Source organism: Phasianus colchicus, chromosome 3 (assembly GCF_987193195.1).
Source record: "Phasianus colchicus chromosome 3, bPhaCol1.hap1.1, whole genome shotgun sequence".
In the NCBI taxonomy this organism is placed as follows: Eukaryota; Metazoa; Chordata; class Aves; order Galliformes; family Phasianidae; genus Phasianus; species Phasianus colchicus.
Window position 1 is genome coordinate 64,015,080 of NC_143438.1, and position 22,474 is coordinate 64,037,553.

General features: G+C 39.8%; 1 protein-coding gene across 4 annotated transcripts in view; it reads right to left on the minus strand.

Moving 5' to 3' along the window:
* The window catches only part of UBE2W (ubiquitin conjugating enzyme E2 W), a 37,345-nt gene extending 15,806 nt beyond the window's left edge, over positions 1-21,539 (minus strand). For 3 of the 4 annotated variants that reach the window (XM_031604840.2, XM_031604839.2, XM_031604841.2), the window contains exons 1-2: positions 21,247-21,539; positions 3,369-3,460 (exon numbers count right to left, since the gene is read on the minus strand). In XM_031604840.2, the coding sequence (XP_031460700.1) occupies positions 3,369-3,460; positions 21,247-21,261 (107 nt within the window). In that variant the 5' untranslated portion in view covers positions 21,262-21,539. Of the gene's footprint in view, positions 1-3,368; positions 3,461-17,627; positions 17,754-21,246 lie in introns of those variants that run through there. The other variant, XM_090137724.1, reaches the window with a different exon arrangement.
* Positions 21,540-22,474: the final 935 nt, after the last annotated feature.

A 22,474-nucleotide genomic window follows, 5' to 3' on the forward strand; every position in this document is an offset into this window, starting at 1 on the left:
AGCAAACACTGGCTCATTACTTGACAAGTTAAGTCACCTCACAAACAGGAATGTTCATAAAGGAGAAACACACAATGCCTTTTTTTGCCTGTCTTCAATACTGATGATAGAACTCTGGGGGTTCCAGAGGTGAGCTAGAGGAAAGAAACTCCCAGCCAACTCTGAACTTGTGCAGGATCTGCCATTCCAGTTGGATATATGAAAATATGTGGAGTGTGAGGGGATTCATAGAGCTCACCATAAAATCTCTCTCAATTATTCCTCAATGGTCTTAGAAATCTGGAGAGGTTTCAGCTGGCTGGAAGTTAGCAAATGTTTTAATTTTCAAGAAGGGCAATAAATATGTCCTGGTAATTACAGGACAGTCATTCTCACTTTAGTGCCTTGTAAACAATATAGAAAATTATTCTGGAAGTCACTGAAAAATACTTGAAATAATGCAGTCATTAGTTCATTACGTGCAACCCCTTCTTCACTAACTTAATTGCCATTTACACCAAGGTTGTCCACATAGCTGATCAAGGTAAACTAGTCAATGTGAGGTTTTTTGCTTTTTTTTTTTTAATTTCAGAAAAATTTCTAGCACTTACAGTAGCCTTCAGGGCAAAACGTCCAGCATCCAGCTAGAGAAGTACACAGTATGACAAGTAAACAACTGGTTCACAGGTCAGGCTCAAAGGGCTATAGTAAATGGAGTTATATCAGGCTGGCAGTCACTACCGGAGTTCCACATGGCTCAATTTTAGAGCCTGCTCTCTTCAGAGTTTTTATAACTGATCTGAATGCAGGATTCTCAGAGTAAAAAAAAAAAAAAAGCCTTGCAAAGAGATCTTGGCAAATCATAGAGCTGGATGATCACATGAAGTTTAAAAAGAACAAGTGCTGAATTCTGCAGTTGGGATGGGTAACTCCACGTATATGTAGAGACTCAGGGGACAAGAGACTGGAGAACAGCTTTGTAGAAAGCCATTCTGGTTGTCATCAAGTTGAATCCAAATCAGCAGTGTGCTCTGATAGCCAAAGGAACCATCCATACCCTGCAGTGCATCAGGCCCAGCACTGTTAGAACATCAAGGGAAAGGACTGTCCTGCTCTGCACTGGTGTGGCCTCACCTTAAACACAGTGTACAGTTTGGGGTGTCACAACATAAGGACATAAAGGTATTATACTGTATCCAAAGGAGGATTTATGAAGATGGTAAAGAGCCTAGAGGGCAAAACATGCCAAGAATAGCTGAGGCCACTGAGTCTGTTTAGCCCAGAGAAGAGGAAGCTGAAGGGAAGCACCGTGACAGCGTACAGCTTCTCACGAGGGGAGCAAAGGGAGTGGTGCTGACTCTGGTTGGTGACAGTGACTGTACAAAAGAGAATGGCATGAAGCCGCATCAGATTGAGTATTAAGAAAAGGTTCTTCCCCAAAGGGTGGTCAGATCCTAGATCTGGCTCCTCAGGGCAATGGCCATGGCCTTCAAGAAGCGCTTGGACAATACTCTTAGACAGTTTTAATTTCGGATGGTCTTGCCTTGACCCAGGAGATGGACTCAATGAGTCTCATGGATCCCTTCCAACTCAGGATATTCTGTAATGATTTATCCTAGTTGCAGTTGAGACTACTTACCTCTTGCTATACATTCTGCTTTACATTTATAGACGGGCTGCATCTTTAAAGCTATGCAGCTTTACTGGTTCTTGTGATCCAGAATCTCCACTTTCAAGTTTTTGAACTAGTTTCACTTACAAAGTAGAAGATAATTCTCTCCAAACACGGCTCTTTTTATGATTGAGGTATTACTGTTTTTTTTTTGTTTTTTTTTTTTAATCTTTTTGGTTTGTTTTGCTTAAGCCAAACTTCTAATTAATGTGTATTAAAAAGAAACTGATTAAACTGGGTTTAAAATGACCCAGTTACATTATGGGCTTCAATTAATTGATTCAATTCCTTTCAAACCCAAGTGAGTACAAATCCATACTGTACCAGCTCTAACTGCAATTTGATTAATTATCTCAAAACATTCTACTTGGCATTGAAAACCCTTAAAGGGCAAAAAAAAAAACCAAACATATAATGACAGGAAGTTTTTTACTCAGCAACAATTTGAAAAAAAAAAACAGCACAACCGTAAACAGGAAGTTTCTATTTGTAATGTATTGAAAGGTATAAAAATTGCATGTAGCAAAAAAAACCTCACAACGTAGCAGCACTCTAGTAACAAAGATACCCTTAGAATAATGGAAAACTACGAACATAAAAAACCAAGCTTTTCTTTTTACAACTCTTCATTTTCTGTAAAATTACTTTAGTCACTATTTCTCTTTAGAGAAGTTGAGTTTTCTTTGAGAAGTAAAATGTTTACCTTTTTTTCTGAAGAAAATGACGAAGAAAAGCAAGAAACAAAACTTGCAATTCATGAATTGTACAGCAGCTTGTTATTAGTAACAAATTCTAGAATGCACTATTTCAATTTGTTTCAGTAATATTCATCTGCATCAAGCATCACAAAAAGCAGGAACATTAAAAAGCAACAGTTGTATAAAACCTCACGTAGCACAGTCTGTGTGCCATCACCAGAAATTCAAATGTGAAGCGTCTTCAACTAGGCAGCTCCATGTTTGGTTTTGAAATCGATCCATCAATCAATGACACACATATTGCAGAAAACAGCCTGAAATTCACACTCATAGAAAATCTTAGTGGATGCAAAAATCTAACATTTCCCTAAAATTAAGCTAAGAAAAACTTGACAAAATTATCCAAAAATGTTAAGAGTAAGTCTTTGAATTTCAGACAGTTGGAAGAATTTTAATACAATGAAAACATTTGTTGACTTCAATGAAATGCAGAGAATACTTAACCACACCTGGTTCAGTTTTACTAATCACACATAAAACCACAGCAAGGAAAACAGTGCAAAAAATGAACTTCAGCAACTCTGCTTTTAAAGAAGCTTTCTCTACTTCATTTAGAAAATATGGATGGAAATTAATTACTATGAAACAGAGTCTAAATAATGTAAAAAAATATAAACCAGCTCTGTTCTTTGATGAAATTTAGAGGAGTCTCACAGGCTAGCAGTGCAAGAGTTTCTTAAATTACTTTACTGCAAACCAAGAAGAGTTTACATCAATTGCCATGTTGTTAAACAGTAGCATGCCTAATATGAATTTCATGAATTCACTATGCTGGTTCCTGAGATTACCCAGCACATTGCAGAAATACACTCATTAATTAGAAAAATGTTTTATTCCCTAGATAAAAAACAGAAGTTCAGAATGTTACCTGGTAGGATTTTGATTACTTACATTTTTCAGCTTGGTAACAAAAACTGAACAGTGTATACACATAAATAGTATATATACTATGTACTTACTGTGTAATTGAGTTTTGTACGCTCTTTTCATTTAGAGTCATTCCGGGAGGCGGATCATTTTGCAATGCCAATAGTTCTTTTTGTAATCTTTTCTAAAAAGGAATTGTAGAGAATATTTGAAATATTAAATGAAGTTCAACAACGAGCACATGCATTTAAGTAAACTTTAATCAATTACTGAAAGTCAAAAATTTTAAATGAATCTAGTGTAAGTACAAAGCGTAATTAAAAGCAGAGAAAGAAGAAAGTCATCTCCAAGAAATCAAACTGCAAATTCACAGGCCTTTAGCTAGGAGTTTTGTGATTACAATTTTTCTAACATTTACAACAGCAGTAAGTGAAGCATTGTTGCATTACAAAGTACACAGGAGTAACCAGGATTCTGTGATGCTATGAAGATGAAAATTGTGCCTCTATTCTTAACAGTAAATGTTCCATAATCCCCAGATAGCATCAGATTTACAATTAATTTTCCAAGACATTAAGAGTGCAACTCTACCTTCTCTTTACTGTTTAAGATAATTCTATGTGACACTGGTGCAGGCATTTTCCTTGTTCTAGGTCATCCCAAAGAGACAGAACACAAAGCTAAACAGGATTATGCGATTTTGCAGAAAATAAACTACTTTATAACTTCTAAACAACTGCATCTTAAATATTACTCCGTAGGTTTTACAGAAGTAGTATACCAGTAGGTCAGGTAATTCTCACCTATTTTTACAGGGTGAAGTCAGTAACTGCAACCAACTATTTTCTAAACAAACTAACAGAGCTGTTTTACGGAGCGAGCGATATAGGACCTCAGTAAAGTATTCAAAAAGTATTTTCTCTCTCCACAAAACATCATGCAAAATGTTTTGTCATTTCCAAGCCGTTCATATAACGGGAAAAGTCAAGGCTCTCACATATCTTATTCTCCCTTTTTCTGCCAACACTTTCAAGTTTACAGCCTACCAGTCCATTTCCATCATCCTTACTATTCTAAATGTCCTTATATGAGATTTAAGGCTTACCTAGCACTAAGGATTACAAAATACATTTCCTTTTGGAGTTTAGTATCTGATTTTCATTCAGCATACATTTTTCTTCTTTTTTAAGTGTAGGTTTAAAACAAGTTTGTAACTTTGGGTGTTTGCTGTTATTGTTTGTTTTTCTAAACTAACTTTCAAACTAATGTTCCTGGATGCTGAATCACAATGTAGAAGTGATTCAATATCTCATTAATATATTTGAAATAGGTTTACAATTCATTCAGGCAACTCTTGAAGAAAAAGCCTTGGTACCTACACAGTTTACATTTTGAAATAACTATTGAGCAGTCCTGAAAACTTGCTTTGTGCCTGCAGTACAAAAGTTTCTGCCGAATACACATTTTGAGTGCCCTATTTGTAAGAAATTAAATCATTTTGTTTTGAAGTGAAACATTATGTCAGAAAAGAATTTTAATTAAAGGCCATTATTACTTTTACTGCACACCAACTATATTGCTGAAAATGCAATAACAACACTTTCATAACAAGCCTACATAATTTACTAACAGAAAACTTTGTGTTCATTTTTCTTCTCCCCAAATGGTAGAGAAAGCAGCTTCAGACTGTAACACCAACTGTATTTAACACTGCTAACATGAATTAAACTGAATATTCAGACAAAAGCCTCAATAAAATGAGCCTCTCCAGAAAAGCAATCCTCTAACATTTCTACTGAGTAAGAAACGAAAACAAGTTTCAGCAAAGAAACTTATTGCTTTGAAATAAGGGAAACCATGAAGAAAAGCTGACTATCAATTCCTATCGCACATGGAAAACTCCAGTGCACATCTGACAGGCAGTTTTTAGGCACAGCTCCTGTGGAAACATCAGAAGGGAATGTCATCAGCAAAGAAACCTGAACTCATCCTCTGGACTCGTTCTTCACTCGGAACAATCTCCCATTCAAAAACAAGTCTTAGCAAAAGGCACTTTTTCCTTCAACCTCAGTATATCCATTCTAACCCCATACTTTCCTCAGGTCTATGAAGGTGTGTTTGTATTATGACCGTATGGATTTCATGCATCCCAACACTGCTTCACTTGAGAATAAGGTCAGAAGTGTTCCCCTCTCCCTCTCCCCACCCCCCCACCCCCCAAGAGCACCACATATTAAAGGATCCCAGCCCAGAGCAGCAGGAAATAAGACAGGAGACCAACAGCTGCCGTCAGAGATGGCAGAGAAGCTTTTCATTTTTTCAAGGTTCTCTATCAGAGAAAGATGCAACTTCAGCTATACCTATCATCTTAACATAACTTCTTTTGAAATGAAAGGACAAAAATACCATTTCATAATCAATTTCTAGGTTTCTCCAGTCCCCATCATGACAAATTGCGGAAGCGTCAGACAGCTCAAGGTGAAAAAAGTACTTCTAAGGTTTCAAAAGTGTTATTCTAGCCACCACAGTCTAAAGATAGAAGCAAGGCAGTCTTTACACAAAGAGAATGCCTTTTACTGGACAAAATGATAAACAGTTAAGATCTGAAGCTCTGGTGTATCATTTTTTTTCCACTTGGAAAAGTAAAATATACAATTCTACTGCTCTTTAGTACTTTATCAACCATGCCATACAAATCATTCATAGATTAACTGAAAAACATACCAGGACTCATAATACTCTTTTACCAGAAGTTTTCAAAATTTGTTCTATCAAGCATCAAATTCAGCTACTTCTGCAGATTAACAGATGCCTACAGACCTTCTCTGGAAGATGCTATCCAGTACCCTAGAGAAACCAGACCAAAATTCAATGGAAATCATAATCTACTAATCAGAACTTATTCAAATACTGAAAAAGAGGGAGCTAACTAACATTGAGAAAATAGTCTTAATTGGCCACTTTGGTCACTCCATTCCACCCTTTGACTACTCTTACAGTACAAAGTCTTTCTCTACATCTTACTGAAACATCTCCCATTCCAATCTGTCTGTTGCCCCGTGGCTTCTAGCTATGAGGAGTCATGTTTGTTATCCCAGTCACCCACCCATCCGGCCACTGAAGACATCAGTGAGAACTCCCCTCTGTCTTCTCTTCTTCAGAATAACCTCTTGTGTATCATGCAGTTCAACCCCTCATCACCCTGGTAGCCATCTGCTGAACTCACTCCAGTACATCAGTGTCCTTCTTCTAGCAGGTCTCCTTAAGGACGTAACATCAGATGTCGTCTCAAGTGCCAGAAAGGAGGAAAACCACATTCTTCAAGTTGCTGCCTACTCTTCATTCTTGCACACAAAGCCCAGAGTGCAGCTAAAGATAATTAGAAGACTTTGAAAACACACTCTAAAGTTTCTTAAATGAAACACTGGAAAAGGGACTGTTTCACATAGAAAAAAAGACTTCCTTGTGCCTGAAAGCCATGAATGTAGCAAACTGCTTTTCAGCATCAAAACTGACATTAGCAGTGGCATAGCAGGACAAAGGATAACAGATTAATGCCTTTTCAACTATCCTAGCCATCTCATTTGTACAATCTCACAAACTTAAAGCTTGATCATTACTAAAGGAAGTCACCTCTTCATCTTTCTACCATAAGTATGGATCAAAGATACTTTTAAATATCAATGAAGTTAAAAGCCTTTACTATTTCCCACATTACCTTACCTCTGCTTGTTCTGCTGCTTTTGCAATTGGAATAATTTTCTTCACAGTAAGAAATGCGAGTGAAATAAATTACACCAAATCACTCCTCCTACTCTTCTTACAGGTACAGAATACTGTTTCCAGCTTACTTTAACTATCTTTACTAAACAGACTATTCTTTAAACTCTTTTTTTCAAGTATTTCATTTTTGCTGCTAACTTATTTAATATGATACACACATATATATACAGAAACCTGACACTCAAAATCAGCCACTATGCTGAAGCCTCACAGCTGCACAGTTGAAAAGAATGTTTACTCACTATATTTTCGTGCATATATCCCATATATTTGCTTTCTCCTTGTAGCAGCACAATGCTTTTTACTTGCATTCAGTCTGCATTCTGTCCTGGTTTCAGCTGGAATAGAGCTAATTTTCTTCAAAATAGCGACTAAGCAGCTATATTTTGGATTTGAGATGAAAAACAGTATTGATAACACACTGATGTTTTAGTTGTTGCAGAACAGTGCTTATACAGACTCAAGCTCCTTTTTATTTCTCACACTGTGATGGCAGCAAAGAGGCTGAGGCATGAACATTAGGGACAGGACACAGACAGGACAGCTGGCCCCAATAACCACAGGGATTTTTCACTCAATTCCTGGTCAGCAGTAACAGCTAGAGGAAAAAAAGAGGGGGCAGTGGTGTTTGGAGTTACAGTTTATGTTTTCCCAAGTGACCCCCATGCATGACGTACTGTGGTTTCCTGCAAATACCTAAATGTTTATCTGCCAATGCGAAGTTGCAACCGGATTCCTTATTTGCTTTCCTTAAATGAAGCAAAAGCTTCATGTGCATTGTGTTGGCCTCACCCACAAGTTCTCATTCTACTTCCCAATACTTATCCCCATCACACGATGGTATGAGTGAACAGCTGCATGGGATCTAGCTGACTGTTCTGTGTGGTTAACCCACAGCAGCATTCACTGTATAGATCCTCACCAAAGGAACACTGGTCCCTACAGTTAAATAAATCATAGCTTTCCCTGCTGAATCCTATTTTGTTGATTTTAATCCTTTTTTCAACTACAGCTTCTCCATTCGTTATCACTTTCATATTTTCTTAAAATCACAATCATTTTCAGCTGCTTTCAGAAAGCACGGTAGACAACACAGACTGCCCTCAAAATACTTTTTGATAGGTCCTGTCAACTTGACAGAACAAAACTGCTTTCCTCAATCACACACTCATTTCAAACAGAGTAATTTCACTTCAACCAAACTACAGCTGTAATACCTTTAGATATTTCTGTAGTTAGGACACAAAAAAAGAATCCATTAATTTATATCACATTTTTCTTGCTGACTCATTCAAAAGTTACAGTAACACAAGTCAAAAAATATTTGCATCATCAAAAAACACCTACTGTTCCACTTTCAGAATAGTTACTACACATAAAAAGAATGAAAATCATGCCAATTCAACAAGATAGGAAACTACAGGCCCATCTGACCTCAGTACTGGGGAAGGTCATAGAGCAGATTGTCTTGACTGTGATCGTGCTGCACATGAGAGACAACCAGGGGATCGAGCCTGGCCAACATGGTGGGTTCATGAAAGGCAGGCCCTGCTTCATCCACCTCATCTCCTTTTATGACCAGGTGACCTGCCCACTAGATAAGGGAAAGGCTATGGATGTAATCTACCTAGACTTCAGTAAAGCATTTGAGTCTGTTTCCCACAGTATCCTGGAGAAGCTGGCAGCTCATGGCTTGGACAAGTGTACTCTTCGCTTGAAAAAACAGGCTGGATGGCTGGACCCAGAGAGTAATGGAAAACAGAGTTAAATCCAGCTGGTGACCAGTCATAAGAGGTGTTTCTCAGTGGCTGCTGCTGGGGCCAGCCCTGTTTAATATCTTTATTGATGATCTGGGTGTGGGGTTTTAGTACATCCTCAGCAAGCTTGCAGCCGACATCAACAGGGAAGGAAGTGTCAATGTGCCTGAGGGTAGGAAGGTCCCACAGAGGGATCTGGACAGGCTGATTGATGGGTTGAGGCCAATCGTATTAGCTTCAACAACACCAAGTGCTAGGTCCTGAACGTTGGTCACATAACTCGCTACAGGCCTGGGGCAGATTAGCTAGAAAGAAAATAGAAATAGTGCAGTCAACAGGACGGGGGAAGCAATCATCCTTCTGCACTCAGCACTGGTGAGGCTGCACCTCGAGTACTGTGTTCACTTTTGGGCCTCTCACAACAAGACAGACATTGAAACAGTGAATCCTGACCAAAGAAGGGCAATGAAGCTGGCAAAGGGTCTGGAGCACAAGTCTTAGAAGGATGGGCTGAGGGAACTGGGATTGTTTAGGCTGCAAAAGAGGAGGCTCAAGGGAGACCTTATCGCTCTCTACAGTAACCAGAAAGGAGGTTGTGTAGGTGAAGGTTTGGCCTCTTCTCCCAGGCAGCTAGTGTTAGGATAAGAGGTAACAGACTTAAGTTTGCCAGGGGATGTTCAGGCTGGATATTAGGAAAAAATTCTTCTCAGAAAGAGAGGTGAGGTACTGGAACAGGCTGCCCAGGGAGATGGTGGAATTGTTGTTCCTGGAGGTGCTCAAAAAAAAGGGAAGATGTCACACTGACTGGCATGGTCTAAAGCTGTCAAAGGCACAGGCTGATGGTTGGACTAAGATGCTCTTAGAGAGCTTCTCCATCCTTGATTCTATATGATTTGTTCTTAAAAACAGCCAAAATAGACATCCTAGCTATGTATAACTTACCTATTTACAGAGGTCACCCCCAAAATAATGCCTCCTATTTATTTCCATGGGAACGACAACAGATACAAAGAATACAATACTACTATTTGATAGACCACCTACCCAGCCACAAAACACTATTTTTCAAGCTGTCATCACCATTAGTAATGCATTTTCACCAGCTCATAAGAATCTGCAGCAGAAGAGTTGACCCAATTCTTCCCACCACTGAAAAGCAGCACCTGCCACCTCACTGTGCAGTTTCCATAAATGTTCAGCAAGCACTGATGAATGTTAGTGGGTGTCTTTTTCCCCTATATGGAAAAACTCAACTGCACACCTTTGCTTCACCCACACTTCCATGTCAGACACCATTTTGTCAGACTGCCCCTCTGCTGCCACCTGTTGCACAACATGTAATAGCAGACTGGTGGGAAGGTTCAACTTCTCTGCATCCCTCAACATTGACTTCTGACATCATAAGCCAGCATAATAAATTAGGAGGCACTGCTTTCAGAACAGCCTTGATATCAGAGACCATTTGGTTCAGTGATTCCCAGTCATCCTTCTAGATGAAAGCAGAGGAATAAAAAAAAGTATTTATTACCTCGAAACTCACTCAAAATAATTCCCCCCAAAATTATCAAAATCAGATGCTTAAACACTTAAACAACAAAAAAAAACACCAATCAAAAGAGTTGAATCCTAGTGGCTGACAAAATATCCAACACGAAAAAACTATCCAATCTGTCCTATCTTTGGCATGATAAACTGCCTCATTGTCATTAAGCATCCATGTCAACTGTTCTTTGCTTTTCTTTTCCATTAACAGGTCAACTCCTTTCTTCATCTTCCTTTTATGTGATGAACAGAAATATTTTCAAATCCACTAATAAAAAACAATGCACCATGGGCATATTTCACCTTTTTTTTTTAGTGACTTTAATTACACTTGCTATATTTTTTTCCACATGGAGACAGAAGAAAATACTAATTTACAGTGGAAAGCTATGAACTTGTAGCACTTTGACACTCAGCAGTCCTTCCTCATTTGCAGGTCTCCAGCTGTGCTGTAAAATCTAAAGTAAATATCATTATTACTTTTGCTTCTTTTTTGTACCACAAACCAAGTATATCATTCTTTTTATCACATACTGAGACGCTGAAAGCATCTCAACCAGCTCCTCTCAGTCAAAACACAGCTAGTGCAGCTACTCACTCCCACAATAACCTCCATCACTCACTCTGATGATTTCTATACATTTATGTGCTTTTGGGATTTATGCTTGCTGTACTGTTCTTTTTCATATCATAAGTTCATCATTCCAATGCTTGTGCTAATCCATCATGTCATACAGACATTCCCATCCTGCTTGGCCACTTTTGTTTTAAGACAACTAAGGAAAAAAAAAAAACTACTGATTGTAGTCAAGGAGTTACCTACATAAAAGAGGAATGAACAAAAGATGCACAGACAACCTGAAATTTATAAAATCCTCTCAAAAAGAAGGAAGTTATGTTTAAGCATTTTTTAACACAACTTCCAATTAAACAAAACTAAAAAGGATCATACTGTTAAAACATTCACTACCTAGAGAAAAAGGGAAGAAAAGAGCTGGAAGATCAGAAACCTGAGAGTGGATAACATCTGTCTTTTAGTTAAAGGAATAACCAGCTGCAAAAGGCAAAGAGTAACAGCACAGCCAGCAGTCCACATGACTACTTTCACAGAGCTGGAAGCTTTGAAACCAAGATTACTTAATTCACCTACCTCTACAGGAAACAGCAATTCAAAGATGAAAACAAAGAACATAGCTTAACGTTGGTTCAAATATCAATTCCAAAATGAAGTTTGTTCAAGTAATTAAAGTTGCCTTACATAGCATTGGCTTGTATTCTACTGCTAATTCTGTCAAATAGGATTTGTGCAACCCTTTCTGTTATCCTCCACAGATTTTCTCGTGTGTCAAACTCGTAAGACTTCTCAAAGCATATGGAGCCAAGAATAAAATTAACCGGGTGCAATAGAATTCCTGCCAGCTTCTTAGACAGCTGACAACAAACTTTATCATTTCAATCCAGAAAGATGGCAGCCACTGTCTGTCACAGTTCAGGTTTAAATTTATCTCCGAAGCCAGTAGCTTCTAGCACCCTTTGCTAGGCAAAAATATACATTCTTCTTTCTTCAACATGGCACATGTCTTCCTCTGCCAACTCTAGAAGCAGCTCAGCAGCATCTCAAATACCACAGCTAAATTTCTCACTTCTGTTGATTCTTGAAGAATCACATAAAGAAGCAAAGGCAAGGCAGAACGATATAGAGATAAATGCGGAAATAAGAACAGAGTGGTAGCTTAAGATAGGAGGAGATTAAGAAGTTGGCAAGGTCGGGGTTTTGGAATCCAGCTCCTAGAATCAGCAAGTTTGATTACTGTGCACCATTAAGCCAGATATTATACATCACAATATCAGGTGTCTATTTCTAGTTCTAAGCCCATTATCACAACAGTTCCACCCCTCCTTCACAAAACTGAACTTCAGAGAGAGTTAGAAGTCTTTCTACAGAGCTATAAGAAAAAAAGAATGCAAGAAAATAAGGTACCCTTAGTGATAAGGGTCACGACCAACTATTAATACACACATTGTTGAGAGCTATTAAGGCAGCCAATTAATACTGTTTCAATTAAGGTACTGGACCTCATAAATGGAGTGGGCAAAATACATATACACTGTTATATTAGCAGTAAAATATTAATGTCATAATGCAACCATATTCAATAGCATGTCCATACTCCTGACTTATCTCCTCAGAGCTGAATATATTGTGAATATTTCACAAAGCTAAACGATAGAGAAAAAATAAAGCTGCAAAAAGCTCACTGCATACCTTCAAATTTCTGCAGTTCTTGAATATTCTACCTTCCGGTATTTCAAGAAGTGTCACATAAGATGTGCAGTTCTTTAAATGGGTAAACTGAAAACTAAATAATGATCTTAGTCAAATACTCTGTGAGCAATCTTTCAAATTGACTTGAAATTTCTGGAAGAGAGAAAAGCCAAGCTGACTAATCCAAGAGGAGTTTCACAGAAAATAGGACATAGTAAGGGCAGCTAGAACAACCCTCTCTAACAGAACAAAAAACTTAAGTGGAAAATGAGTATACAGCTTCCCCTCATTTCTGCTGGAGGGAGTTCCACTGTCACACCTTTGTCTCCAACATAAACTGGGATGGGCAACTAAGCTGCAATGTGGCAGCCTTTTCACCTTGAGAGGTAGAGAACTCAGTAGCCGTAGTCAGGTAAGTGCTATCATAAGGACGTGGAAAAACTAAACTGAGAAATCTAACAGGAACATTGAAATATGATGTGCTAGAAAGGATAGGTATCTCAAAAAATGTGCAAGTCATTTTTGTTAGAAATCTATTTCCAAGCATTAGAAATTCCCTTTCTTTATTGTGATGATACATGAAAGGAGTAGCTCTCCAAGGCCACACAGTCATATAGTCTAAATGCAAATCTTAATCTAGTTTTGAGACCTGCAAGGAAGAAAAGCTAACTCATAAATAGAAGTTAAAAATTAATCCCCTAAGTGCTCCAGTCTTCTGCTTTATGTTACAATCCACTGCATCCCAAGGGGACCCAACAATATTTCTCCAGTAACTGCAAACTATTATCTTGCACATCCGAAGACTTAGAAGTGTCAGCACAAAAGCATCCTGTAATGAAGTTCTGGAAAAAAAAAAAAAAAAAAAACACAACACCTTCATTTTGCTTAGCAGGCTTTCACCTCCTCCTTCATTCAAGTTACAAAATACTTCATGAAAACATCCTTTTTGAATAGGAGAGGTTTTAACATGCAAGAGATATGTTCCTGCCTTGAATGAAGGCAAATGGTAACCACGTACCAGAATAGCTGTCACTAGGCTCTAACAACTCTGTTGTGACAACACCACCATGCTGTTTCATAAGCAGAGCTGTTACAAGACTGCTGGCACAACCCACTAGCTGGAAACAACAAGAGCAGTAACAACCCAACTTTCAGTATTTTGGTTCTTCCATTCACATATTTCTTACTGAAAAGCATCTCGGATCTCGAGGGATATGAAGTTCAAAGCATTGGAAAAATAGCTCTGCTTGTGAAACAAAACTTCAATAGGAAGAAAAACAAACAAACAAAAAAACAGCAGAAACAAAATATACATAATTAACAGTGTTTAAACAGTGCTGCTAACATTATTAGTAGCAGCGTTATTATTGCTGCAACTGCTTCCAGGTTACTCTAGTTAGACATCTAATTTAAATACTGAAAGCTCTCACACAGAAAAGAAACAAAGATAAAAACAAACACAGCTAATATATATATATTAACTAAAAATCAAGCAATCAGTAGAAAAGATGCAGGAGACAGCTACTGCAAACTAGAAATCCTAACAACTGGATCATTCAAGAAAGCCCCAGCAGAGTATATATCCCATTATTCAGGTGAAATCACTTGGCCCAGACTCCCAAACCCACAAGCCACCCAGTCACTTGACTATCACAATCCTGGGAGAATTCTTTCTAATCAAAGTTCTTATGGTAAGTTTTAATCAAGGCCCAGAGGAGGAAGGAAAAAAGATGAATTGTCTGATGTGCCCAATTAGAGCTGCAGCTTCACACTGCAAAGCTGCTTCACAAAATAATACGTCCATAACAAAATAAAGCAGGATTTGATTTTTAAGAATTGTTTTTCAGTTTGATCTATTTTTGGTCAAATATCAGGTTTTCAATCTGTACTCGGATGTAGAAGCAGATTAGTCTCCTTCTTCTTATTTCTAATAAAACATGTTAACATCTGGCAGCCCAGTTCCACATTATTCTCCCAGACCAATCCATAATTCAAGTCCCGGACACCAGGCATTTTGCGCATTACTCTCTTCTAAAGGGAACCTCTAAAGGCAGAGCATGAAGAATTTTCCACCCATAACACTTTGTTATTCTGAACATTTTAAGACCCCATTAGGATTGGGAAGGGATGGGTGAGTGGTGGTGCTGACCTCTCAGCTCAGTAAACAGGATATTTTCTTCACATGCTCTACCAAGATATTCTAAAACAAAGCAAGAAATACTGCATGCTGTGCATTTCTCAACATTTGACCAGGAGGTCAGAGGAACAATTTATTCCTCTTCTAAAAGGAATAAATAGTACAATCGACTTAGTGGCGAGGAGACAACATCAACCTTAAGTGATAACTACAAAACAACTAAGTAGAAACCAATAACCACACAGAAAGCCACTCTGCACACCACAGCCTGAAATGCTTTTTGCCAGCCAATCCCAATTTTGACGCTAATTTTTTCATTTTAAAGCTAATTAAATGAAATCCATCGATGAAGAATAAAACTGACAGCTAATAATCTCCTTTTGGAATTGATTCTTCAAACACACCAATGCCCAGGAAAGCCCCACGTGGTGCTAACAAGTCAAACAAATAATTCAGTCTTCAAAGGACTCTATTTAGGCTGCTTCAGTTAAAGCAGTGAATTTACCATAATAGCATAGGTTGGCATAATAAGGACAACCATATGTCTACCAGGGAATTTCTTACAAAGAATAATCATGATATAAGGCTGGATTCTGAGAAAAAGGGGAAAAAAAGTCTTTTGGAAAAAAAGAAGTTGGAAACAGCAAACTACAATGAGATTTAAATACTCATGTAATCCATATCACTAAAATAGGACAGGGAGGAAATTTGGGAAGTCTCAATCCATTCAGTTCCTTCGTCCCTTCTCTTTACTGGCTGCTATTTTCAATCAAGAAGTACACCAATCTATACAAGTAGCATAGAATTCCACGAAGATTTTTATTCCATTATTTTAGAGACAATACTTGCTATACTCTGGTAAACTTAACACATTAACAAACATACAGGACCTTTTTCATGAGGCTAATAAAGCAGTACTTCTTATTTTAATAAGTTGAATAAAAAATATGAGAACTTTGGTTTTGTTATCAAAGAGTAAAAGCTCTTGTTAACACTGTGTACAAAGGGCCAAACAGCATTCTCAATTACATCAACAATCAGCACCAAAAATAAGTCTCAGTAAATCATGTTCTGCCACCACTGCCTCCTGTCCTTTCTCATTGAACGGTGGTGTTCCCTCCCCTTCTTTTTGTCCCATACATTAATACTCTGCTTTAATTCCAGTGAGAAAGGTGACCTCAGATGGCGGAGAGGTGGGTGACCAAGGAAGCAAACAACCTGAAAGATTTCGGAACACATTTTGAAATTATTATAATCAGGCAGAAGGCAGATTACTTGACCTGTGTTCTACTGCAAAAGGTTATTTTTTTTTTCTTTTATAGAGACAGTAAAACACTTTAAAATTACTCTTTGTTTCAGTTTGCTTTTAACTTATAACATCGCCTCTTCTGCCCATACAAAGGGCAAACACAACCCGAAGTACACAGCTGTCAGCCCTTTGCTGCTTCACAAAGATACAGAAATCTTTTGGAGTAAAAGAACTTCATCCTTGCCACCACCAACCTCAGCTTGCAAACTCCTTGAAAGCTCTTCTTTTGAATGTGAAAGGAGGCTACATAAGAGACAGGATCGTTATAGCAAATCTATCTGAGCACATCTATAACAATGCACAGGGTTCACGGAACTTGTGCCTTGCCTCTTTCATATTAGATGGGGTAATTTAACCACTTAACCTCCTGCACTATCACCACTACAGCCCATAGCTTCATAGTGAAGAGCGTTTAGTCTGGAAATCTTTGCTTGATGGATTTTGACCAAACAAATGAAGTGCTTGATCACCTACCTACCTTTTGCTCATTATTTCAGCTAAACTAAGCTGCTTTAGCTTATTATTTACAAACCCAGAGCTTTCCAAGGGCACAGCTTAGCAAGACAACATTCCCTAGCTTTTGCAAATCTATTGTCCTCTCTTTTCTCCTTCTCAAGCCTAAGAGCAGGAATAGAGTACAAACAAAAAACGTCCAGAATCAACTGGATAAAAGTTCTTCACAGTAAATACCTGCATGCTCTTATTTTACTCGTTTAAATAATACACACATTGATGCAACATCAACGTTCAAAATAGCAGGTAGAAAGCTTTCATAGTTTTCCATACTCCAGCCATGCAATTAGCCTATTTGGGAAAGAAATCTACTCCTAGCCAGGTATATTAGTTTCTAGTAAACTGAAGTCTCCCATTGCCTTCTATTTATAAAGGGAATTCTTCTATTCTAATCCACAAATTCTGCAGCTGCTGCACAGCTAAGTATTTCCCAAAGCATTTTATACAGGTGTAGATACAAAAACAAGCATGTGAGACTCCTTAGGGCCTAAAAGAATTTTTGTTTTATTTTTACTGAATAGCTGTAAATCTTCAATGGACTTTCAACCCATTTTAAGCAGTTAATTAAAAAAAAAAAACAGATTAAACAAATTCAGTTTGGTAAAAACAAATACAAACTTTACATTTATCTCACTCCGTTTTGGCTGTAAGCCCAAACTAATGTGCTCCATCGCAGTACGGACTGATAACTGAAGGTTACACAAAGGACTGGCAACCACTCAGTCGACAGGAGAAATGCTTTTTACTCTCTGCTCGTTCTGGTCTCAATTGTGGTATCTGCATCTTCTAGTTTTAATATTTTATTATTATTTAAATCTTCAACAGTATTTCACCAAGAGGCATTACTATTTCACATAGTTACTACCAGTAATCCCACTGTGTTTACATCTCAGAATTGGTCATAAAGCTATAGCAGCTACTTACTTTATTCTCATTTTTAAAATATTTAATTTAAAATAACAGAAATAACGTTCTGTGCTGTGACCTCCAGCAGCACAGAACACGTGCAACAGCACTGAAGTTCCACTCAAATTTAAATCTTACCCATTGAAGTTCTTTTCTTGCCCTTCCCTTCTCTCCTTCCCACCCACTCCACCTTCTTTTTTTGAAGTTCTATTGAATATACTTTAGATTTTTTGTTCTTGACAAAGCTGTCAAATAGATAAAAACACAATTATTTCCAAATTATTAAATAAACCACTGTCAATACCAAAGAACTATCGACCAATAAGCAATTTTTCTGAGATCAGCTGCAAACAGAAACTTCCACTACGACTACAGGAGCTGGTAATGAAACAGAAACAATGAAGTTAAAATGAACGTGGGTATATTCCAAACGTTGTATTTTCTTACATTTGGAAAACAAGCTTTTACATTTTCTTACATTTGGAAAACACTGCTTTTACAGTAGCACTTTGATTTTGATGTGTGCATGTATCTTGATGGTGGCGTCACAGCAGGCAGTTTTCAAGGGCAAAAAACCAAAGTCCTGATAACACAAATGCGTGCTGAAGGCCAACAATCTACAATCTTTACTAAAGTTGCTTGTGTCATTAATTACATTAGCTTTGAATTTAATCAGTTTTAAATACCTACAGGTACAAGCCTCATGTGCTTAACATAATGAAAAGACCAGAGGTGATAAAATACACAGCTAAAGCAGTTCCCATAGATGTGTGCGCGAAAGCCACTTAAATGCATCCTGCCACAACTCAAAGCTTCAAGCATTAAGAATGAAGAGATGTAAAACAGGAACAGTTAAGACCTCAGCGTTCCAGATATAGTGATCTTCCAAGGTTTAGATGCAAACAGTTGATACTTGTGGGCTTGGGAAAAGGCACTGACTATGCAATACTTAGCACAGAAATTATATATTTTACATCATCTCTAGCTTTAAAACTAAAGATGCAATGCCAAATTTTCTTAAGCAAGTTCATTCCATTCACTTGCTCTACAGTAATCACAATTTTACAGGGTTTTGTTTTTGTTTTTTTTTTTCCAGGAAGAAATTGCATAAGCTTGGACTTTCATGAGAAATTCTTGGGAAAAAAAAAAAAAACAACACCATTTGCCTAACTGAGGTTTAAATCAATCCAACAGTGTTAGACAACACTTTGGACCATAGAGTGGTTATAAGGCAAGACAGAGGATCTCAACAACACTGACTTCCATTATTCTTGCAGAAGCCTTACAGTAACCTACCACAACAGGTGTCCAGCATAAACAAATCATAAAACTTCAATATGCACACAATGACTCATACTCACAAGTTTTATGAGTTACAACCCATCAACTGAGCCACAGCAGCTACACAGGTTGAGTAGCTACTTCGCTGACCATGGCAAAAAGCAGCGATTTGACACAGTTTCAAAGCTTTCCTTCTATGATGGCTATGTTGCTTTAAGCTAAACAAAGAAATTTCAGTGAATACCTAAAAACAACGATCAAGGGCATTATATCGTTGTACAAAATTATGGCAGCTTAAATACAGACTGAAATGTCTTTTAAGTACCAACAGACCGTTCTTACCAAAAACACCAATGATACTGCCATAACAGTACGGAGACAGACTTGTGTATTAAATGTTAGCACTGATTAATTCAATAACGCTGAATGGAAAAATCACTTTGAATTACATACAACAGCTTCTGTTGTTTGTAAAATGTTCTTCATTAGAAGAATTCAGAGCCTTCCTATTTTGTTCACCAATAGGAGTGTCCAAAATTGGGAAACTTATGTCTTTACAGTACAAAGGTTTAGCTTTCCCACTTACTCAGAACAACAGTTCCTAAGGAATTTCTTTTCCATTCTTCTAGATTTTTAATATAGCCAAAGTGAATGGATTCAGAAAAAAAGTCATTATTTCAGAATGTTATACAAATAGTAGGATGTAAACAAAAAGAACTCTGTAAATTTGTCTCATCAAAAGACAAAAGAACAAAGTTTAAAGTATAATCTTACAGCAACTATATCTAAAACAGAAGCAATTACAACATTAGACCTACTATAGGCATGTTTACAGGAAGAATACAACCTCTACACAACCGATCTTTGAGACAGTATTTGTCATTCCTGTATCCTAAATAGCCTCACTTTTTGTAATCACTATTTCTCTTTTTCAAAAGGGATCAACAGGAACAAGGGTGAGGCAAGCTGCAGAAGGTCATTTTATAGGCCAAACAGAGCAGCACAGCCCAGGCTTACAGAGGCCCATAGAGTGCCTCCCTCTTTCGTTTTAGAACTGTCACTTCCCTGTTGTTTTTCACCCTACATCGCTTCACAAAAGGTTCTGCTTCATGAATGACTGCCTCAATTCTGCACTTGAGCTTGTGAAGTTCGACCATAAAAAAAAGCATTACAAAAACGCATCTGCCAGACTAAGCTGATAAATCAAAGACGTATCAGACTATCTGTCTAAAGTACTGCTAAATCAAGAACATTCTGTACAGCATGTTCAAGTGCGTTCGAGTTCTTGATCCCATTTCATTTCAATAACTCAGAAAGACACACAGTTATTTTTATGGCACTAAACATTACCAGTACAATTTTTACCCCAAAAGGTTCACTGTTCTGACATTTTAACTCCCGCTAATACTAAAGCTGGGCTATCAGGACAATTAATCTGATTATTTCTACACTCCAGGGTTGTCCAATTAGTAACAACAAAAAAAAGAAAAAAAAAAACACAGAATGAAAACAAGAAAAGAAACAGCAATTGGAAAAAGAAAACAGAAGTACTCAACCATCTACATTTAAAAACAGCATGGAAAGAATTAAGGTAAAGCAGAGCAGTTATAGGTGAGGTAAGAAAATATAGAGACTACAGCCACCAAACCCAGCGATCCTTCGACCTGGACACGTCACAGTAAATCCCCATCCACTCCAAACAGCACGCAGTGAAAGCGATCCATTCTCGCAGAGCAATTTCTGCAGCTACTATTTAAGACTCACTCCTTCGGAGCAGGTACGAATAAATAATTCAGCCGGAAAGACCTGTCAAGCAGCAGGGTGTTTCACGCCACCGTACCTCCAGCAGCTCCATCCATCCATCCATCCAAGTCAAACCAGATGCCGACCGGCCGGCCGCAGGACCGAAGCCGCACCACGATCTCGTTTTACACAGAGGGGACAACAGGGCCACGCGGGTTCGAGCCCGCCTGTCGCAGCCCCCATCGGCGACAGTTACAGCCCCAGACAGACGGAGCCCCTGCCCACACCCTTGCCACGGACCTAACGGGGTCTCCATGGGATGCCCCCGCGCCCAGCAAACCGCCCGGCTCCCCAATCCCCGCCAAGGGACAGGAGCAGTGCCGGGGCCTCCCCTCTTATCCCCTCACCTCACCTCCGAGGACTTTCCGGGTCGGGGCCGTGCCCGCTGGGCCAACGCGGCTCGCTCCCTGAGCCCTACTCCCCTCACCTCCCCACAAGGCCGCTGCCCCCCCCATTTTCTCCCCTCTCCACAGCCGGGGCCCAGCCTCGCCCCTCAGCTCGCCCCTCGGCTCGCCCCAACCCTGCCGGACTCCACTCGCTCCTCAAACGATCCGGTCGGACCCGCCGCTCCCCTCAACCGCCCGCACGACTCCCCCACAGCGCTCCCGCCGCTCAGGAGAACGGCTCGCCCCGGCTCCCGGCCCCGCAGCCGGCCTCGCCGCAGGCAGCTCACCTGCATGGACGCCATGATGGATCCTCCCCCTCCCACCGCGCCGCCAGCCCGCACCCTCACAGACGCAGCGCCGCGCGCCCGTCTCCCCCCCCGCCCTCGCGTGGTCACGTGGCCGCAGGGCCGCGCATGCGCCGGGAGGAGGCGGTGCGGGCGGGCATCGAGGCTGACTGGCGAGGCGGGCGGGCGGGTTTTGTCCTTGGTCTTGCTGCCCTCACCGCGTGGGAGGGGTGAAGAGCCGGCGCGGGCCTCTGCCGGCCTCCTGCCGCCCCGCTTGCAGCCGGCTGGCCCGGAGGGTGCGCCGCCTGCGGTGGGGCCGTCTAGCGCGGGGCCGCTGGGAAACGCCGGCTGAGCGGGGGAGCCGGGACGCGCGGCTGCGGGTAGCGCTTCCGCCTGAGGCGGGGTGGCACCAAACGGCCGGCGGGGATCGCGTTAAAGCCGGGCGCCGCTCCGCTTGTGCTGCGCTGCTGACGTTGTTCCTAACGGAGGAAGAAGCTGCTTTTTACCTCCCGTGCAACACTGCTGCCTTTCTCGGTTTTTTTTTTTTGTTTTTCTTTCTTTCCCTGACGTTGCAGGGACAGACGTGCCCGAACTGGCAAGGGCGTATTTCAGATGGGAGCATTTCTGGATTGTTCTCATTTCCTGGAGTGAACTATTGTGCCTTTTGCACCGGGTGCCTTTGCGGTGGCCGTGTAGGTGAGCACAAACGAGCACCGCAGTCAACCTGCACGCAGCCCATAAAGAAGCACCCTGTGGAAACACCTGCTGTATAGCCATTACTCCCGCCTGAGTGTTTCAGACCTATCTGGTTCTTAAAATAAACGTACACAGTGCTTCTTTTGAAGACAACCCTGTAGAATTCTTAATGTTAGCATATACACAAACGTAAAGACTTAGTAGAGATGCTGGCTTTATAGCTACAGCCTGTCTCCCTGCTAACCTAGTTGTGTGTTCCAGGGGGCTTTCTGATTCCCCTCACACCTGTCACACTTTGTGATGATGCACAGAACCCTCTTGGATCACCCCTCCACCACAGGCAGCACCCGATTTTTCTTTTGACAGTGGCCTAATGGGTGCAGATCCAATTAAATGGCTGAACAATAGTTCTCTGTTTATATTTGCCTTTGAAATCTGCCACTGTAAGTTTAGGAGTAAAGATGAGTCTGAGACATCTGAGAGCCTGCTTACTTTCTGTAATCACGTTATTTGATGCGACGCAAGGTATTGCTTC